The sequence below is a fragment of the Geospiza fortis genome, unplaced genomic scaffold (genome assembly GCF_000277835.1).
Source record: "Geospiza fortis unplaced genomic scaffold, GeoFor_1.0 scaffold1089, whole genome shotgun sequence".
Lineage (NCBI taxonomy): Eukaryota > Metazoa > Chordata > Aves > Passeriformes > Thraupidae > Geospiza > Geospiza fortis.
This window is the reverse complement of record NW_005054717.1, coordinates 128718-129176: the sequence shown is the minus strand read 5'-3', so window position 1 is coordinate 129176 and position 459 is coordinate 128718. Positions and strand designations below refer to the sequence as shown.

The following is a 459-nucleotide window of genomic DNA, read 5'->3' as shown; positions in this document are numbered from 1 at the left end:
GGGGCCGGCGCCGCCCCCCCCGTAGGGCAGCTCGTACCCGCCGTGGTACGGGTCAGCGCTGTGGTCATCCCTGCGGGGACAGGGGTCACACAGGGGTCAGGGGTCACACAGGGGTCACACAGGGTCAGCGCCGTGGTCATCCCTGCGGGGACAGGGGTCACACAGGGGTCAGGGGTCACACAGGGGTCACACAGGGTCAGCGCTGTGGTCATCCCTGCGGCCAGAGAGGGCACACTGGTCACTCAGAGATCACTGAGGGTAATTTTGGGGTGACTTTGGGCAGTTTTGGGCTCTCTCACCAGTCCCATCTCAGCCGTTCCCAGGGCAGTTTTGGGTTAATTTTGGGGCAGTTTTGGGTTAATTTTGGGTTAATTTTGGGGCAGTTTTGGGGTCTAATCTCACCAGTCGCGTCTCAGCCGTTTCTGGGGCGGGCTCAGCTCGTGCCGGGGCGGCGAGAAT

The 459-nt window shown here is 62.3% G+C and overlaps 1 protein-coding gene across 1 annotated transcript in view; it reads right to left on the bottom strand.

Annotated features, from left to right (window-relative positions):
- The window catches only part of SRRT (serrate, RNA effector molecule), a 23380-nt gene that overhangs the window by 19614 nt on the left and 3307 nt on the right, over positions 1-459 (bottom strand). Inside the window, exons 2-3 of the mRNA XM_031065249.1 lie at positions 403-459; positions 6-70 (exon numbers count right to left, since the gene is read on the bottom strand). Coding sequence (XP_030921109.1) covers positions 6-70; positions 403-459 — 122 coding nt within the window. The remainder of the gene's footprint in view (positions 1-5; positions 71-402) is intronic.